This window comes from Actinia tenebrosa, unplaced genomic scaffold, assembly GCF_029948245.1.
Source record: "Actinia tenebrosa isolate PJP-AT-01 unplaced genomic scaffold, QUT_ActTen_1.0 PGA_scaffold3__52_contigs__length_22856419, whole genome shotgun sequence".
NCBI classification, from domain to species: Eukaryota; Metazoa; Cnidaria; class Anthozoa; order Actiniaria; family Actiniidae; genus Actinia; species Actinia tenebrosa.
Genome location: NW_028292580.1, coordinates 1,383,322 through 1,386,899, shown reverse-complemented (window position 1 = coordinate 1,386,899; position 3,578 = coordinate 1,383,322). Strand labels below are relative to the sequence as shown.

General features: G+C 36.1%; 1 protein-coding gene across 1 annotated transcript; it reads left to right on the top strand.

The window, feature by feature from the left end:
• Positions 1-2,538: 2,538 nt before the first annotated feature.
• On the top strand, positions 2,539-3,207 carry LOC148907573 (uncharacterized). The gene has a single exon (XM_089035674.1). It carries the CDS (start codon positions 2,539-2,541, stop codon positions 3,205-3,207), a length of 669 nt encoding a protein of 222 aa, XP_088891800.1.
• The last annotated feature ends 371 nt before the right edge of the window (positions 3,208-3,578 follow it).

Below are 3,578 nucleotides of genomic sequence, written 5' to 3'. Positions count from 1 at the left end.
CCTCGGTTTTAATTGCAAGGCCCAATCCTACATTTTTGGGCATCTTTTTTCGACCACAAGAATAGCATATTGAAGCAGTTGAGCACCAAAAACTATTTTCTTGAAGAAAGGCTGTTTCTTGTTATTCAGAAAGTTTAACTTGTTTGGAAGTGGAGATGACCGATGAAAGTGGAATCAAAGTGTGAACCCAAAGCAAAAATATTCGAAAATGAGGTTTAGGCCTTCATTTGCTTATTTCCAATATATTTTCTATAAAAAAGTCTGACAAAGCAACATTCTAACACAAATGCAAAAAAAACATCTTTTTATCATAGTACATCAGTTTCACACAGTTACTATCATAAAATAAGCCATGACATTTTATTTCAAATCAGGCTATTTTAATAACCAATTATTATTGTTTATGCTTTTTTTAATCTGTAACTTCTATTTCTAAACGAGATAACCATAAAACACTTGAACCTGAACAATTTAAAAAGCAATACAAAGAGACATTCATTTTATAATGCCAAACTGTCTCATAATATAAAAGTAAGATATAAATAACAAGGGACAATTGTATAAATATTAATTTAGCAAGTCAGTCATCAAAGGACAATGGGAAATCTTGGAAAGTAATAACCTCCCACTCATCAGCTGTGAACTCTACATCTGAATCCAATTTCAGTTGCTGTGGTGGCCTTTTGATAGAACTGTCTTACGGGGGATCTGAAGAAATGCACTGCCGTGACAAACAGAAGTGGTATATTCTTGGTACAGTAAAATATTTCCCCTCTTTGGTTTTGTGTGGTGGCATCCACCTTGCATTGCAAGTTATCTTCAAGTCACCTTCCTTCATCTCCATGTGGCAAGTAGGGCACTTTGGACGTGCTTTCAAAAAGTGCTTTGACACCAACCAAGTGCAGTTGTCACTTGAGGGTTTTTTACTTGGTGTTTCTTTCTCCTGTGTGAGTCCATTTGTTTCAGAACTCTGAATAGAAAAAATGCGCTCCAATTCATGGCTGGTGTAGACTCTCTGCTGCAGGACATCGTCTTGAGCTGGAACTTTAAAGCGAATCAGCAACAGCTATACTATGTGACTACACACATCTCTGTCATTGCTATGTCTACAAGAGCAGTCCGTGGCGCTCTTGATTTCAACATCATAAGTAAATCCAGCTGTGTCAACACTGAAATGCTTCTCATACTTGTTTACTACAACTTCACTTCTAACTGAGAAGGATTTCATTTTCATTGGAATCTCCAAAACTCTAGTGAAATTCTTACTTCTGGACTTTCGGAATGAGCATGGTCGTTTTGTGGGTGCAGATGCTGCTGTAGCACTATGACTTCCTTTACGACGTGATGGGTCGTGTCAGCTCACGAGCAGCTCATTACTTAACACTTGGATACCGACACTAATGCAGGAAATTTTCCCGCATTCCTCGAATTCCTATTGACGGTTCCACGATTATTAACCACCAGAGGCGACAAAATTATGGCAAGTAGATGTCAACGAATTGTTTGTTTTAATCCTATATTTTGAAGGCGATTCAAAACAATATGCCTTTTTATTATGCGATATTTAATACATATAAACATTTATCGATCAAATAATAACAGTAACATTAAATAATAATATATTTCAAAGTTCGAGGATTCATCCTTTTTAGTCGATACCAACGGCAAAAAATGTCAGCATTAGTTTTCAGACACCAGTATCCTCAGTTTTGAAATAAACCCGAAAACCCTAGTCTGGTCTTTTTGTTTAAAATAATTTGACAAACTTGTAGTTTACGAACAGGAATTTTTAGAGACGTGCACTCAGACTGAGTGTTTAGAATTCGTCTGAACTACTAAAATACGTGTTTAACACTAAAACGTTTGCTAATTATTAATTAATTGAGAAACCTAGAGTTTGTGACATGATTGTAACAACTTGCAAACGTCCTTCCCTGTAGGTCTTTGGTCTGGACTCTTTTCTCTGCACTTTCTATAGAGAGATTGAAATTGACAAATTTGAAGTTCTTTGATCACGTATGAATCTTTAAAGATACAACCAAGAGAGAAAATGTCACTGGCCTTACTTTTTTCTGACTCTGGGGCAAGGTGTCTTGGTTTGCTGGCATTGTTGGAGGTTTACGTCCACACCATTTATAACTTCTATGATGCTTCTAATCTCCTTCTCTTCAAGAAGTAAAGTCTTGGGGTTTTGCCTAAGTATCCCAGCAAGGACACAAAAACTGGTGCCAACGTAGACTTCATCCTTTCGATAACCTCCTCTTTGTTGGGCAAGACGGCGGTTCGTTTTTGAAATTGTCCGTACTCCGAGTTGTATAACTCCAAAAATATGAATAGGTGATCGGAGTAAAGCCAATACGTTGTTATAAAAATACCTCTATGAGCAAGAGAAGAGTTAGGGAGCCCGTATCGTCATCATCATCTTTGGAATTATCACCAGACCCGAAAACTTTAAGAATGATGGACGATGAACAAGAAGCGCCCACGCTATCGATGATATAGAAGAAAATAACAGAGGTTCAAGAAGATGTTAAAGCTATGAAGCAGGAAAACTCTGATATTAGAAAGGAATATGAAGAGATTAAGAATGCTGTACAATTCCAATCTAATACTATTGATGAGTTAACAGGAGAAAATGCTCAACTCAAAGCCATGTGCAAAGAACAACAAGACGAGCTGGTTACACTCAAAGTTAGAATGAATAAACTGGATGAAATACAAGATGATCTAAATCAATGTCAGAGAAAATATAATCTCGAAATCCATGGCATTCCAGAACAAGAAGAGGAAGATCTTGATGCATTAGTGGAGGAGCTAGCTAAAGACATTGGAGTAGACGATCTCGAAGATAACGACATTGATATTGTTCACAGACTTCCATCTAAAGTATCTGCAAGACCAATCATAGTGAAATTTAAAAACTATGATGATAAAAAGAATCTTTACGAAGCCAGATGGAAACTTAGGAATTATAAAAATGATTCTGATGGAGGGAAATTAAATGGAGCAAATAAGGTTTATATTAATGAAAAACTAACAAGTCAAAGGAGAAAATTGTTCGCAGAAGTACGTAAACGAGCCAAGCAAAATAAGTGGCACAATACATGGACCCTGGACGGAAAAGTATTTATAAGGAAGGAAAAAGGCGGTAAAGTGTACAAAATTGCTCAGGAGGCAGACTTAGAAGAGATTTATTTCAACTATTGAGAAGATTGAAGTAATATATTATTAAAGCAACTAGATGTAATTCGTTAATGGATTTTATATAAAAAAAATTTTCAATAACCTATCCGTAGCCTAAATATGCAAATTAAGAAAACTTTGGGCGGAGTTGTAGACTCGGAGTCATTTTGTGTTGTTATAGTTTGCATAGTTGTAGTACAATAGGTGATTGTTTCTGAATTCCCAGTAGTATTGAAAAAATTGAGCTTGTCATCACTTTCAATACTGGCCAAACTCGTTCTCATTTGGACTATTGTTTTTGTATTTAGTATGTCTAATTGCGGAGTTAAAAGTATTTTTGGTGCTAGGGCTTTCATGAATAAAAGGCAAGGAACTGTTTTCATTGGTCACGGATG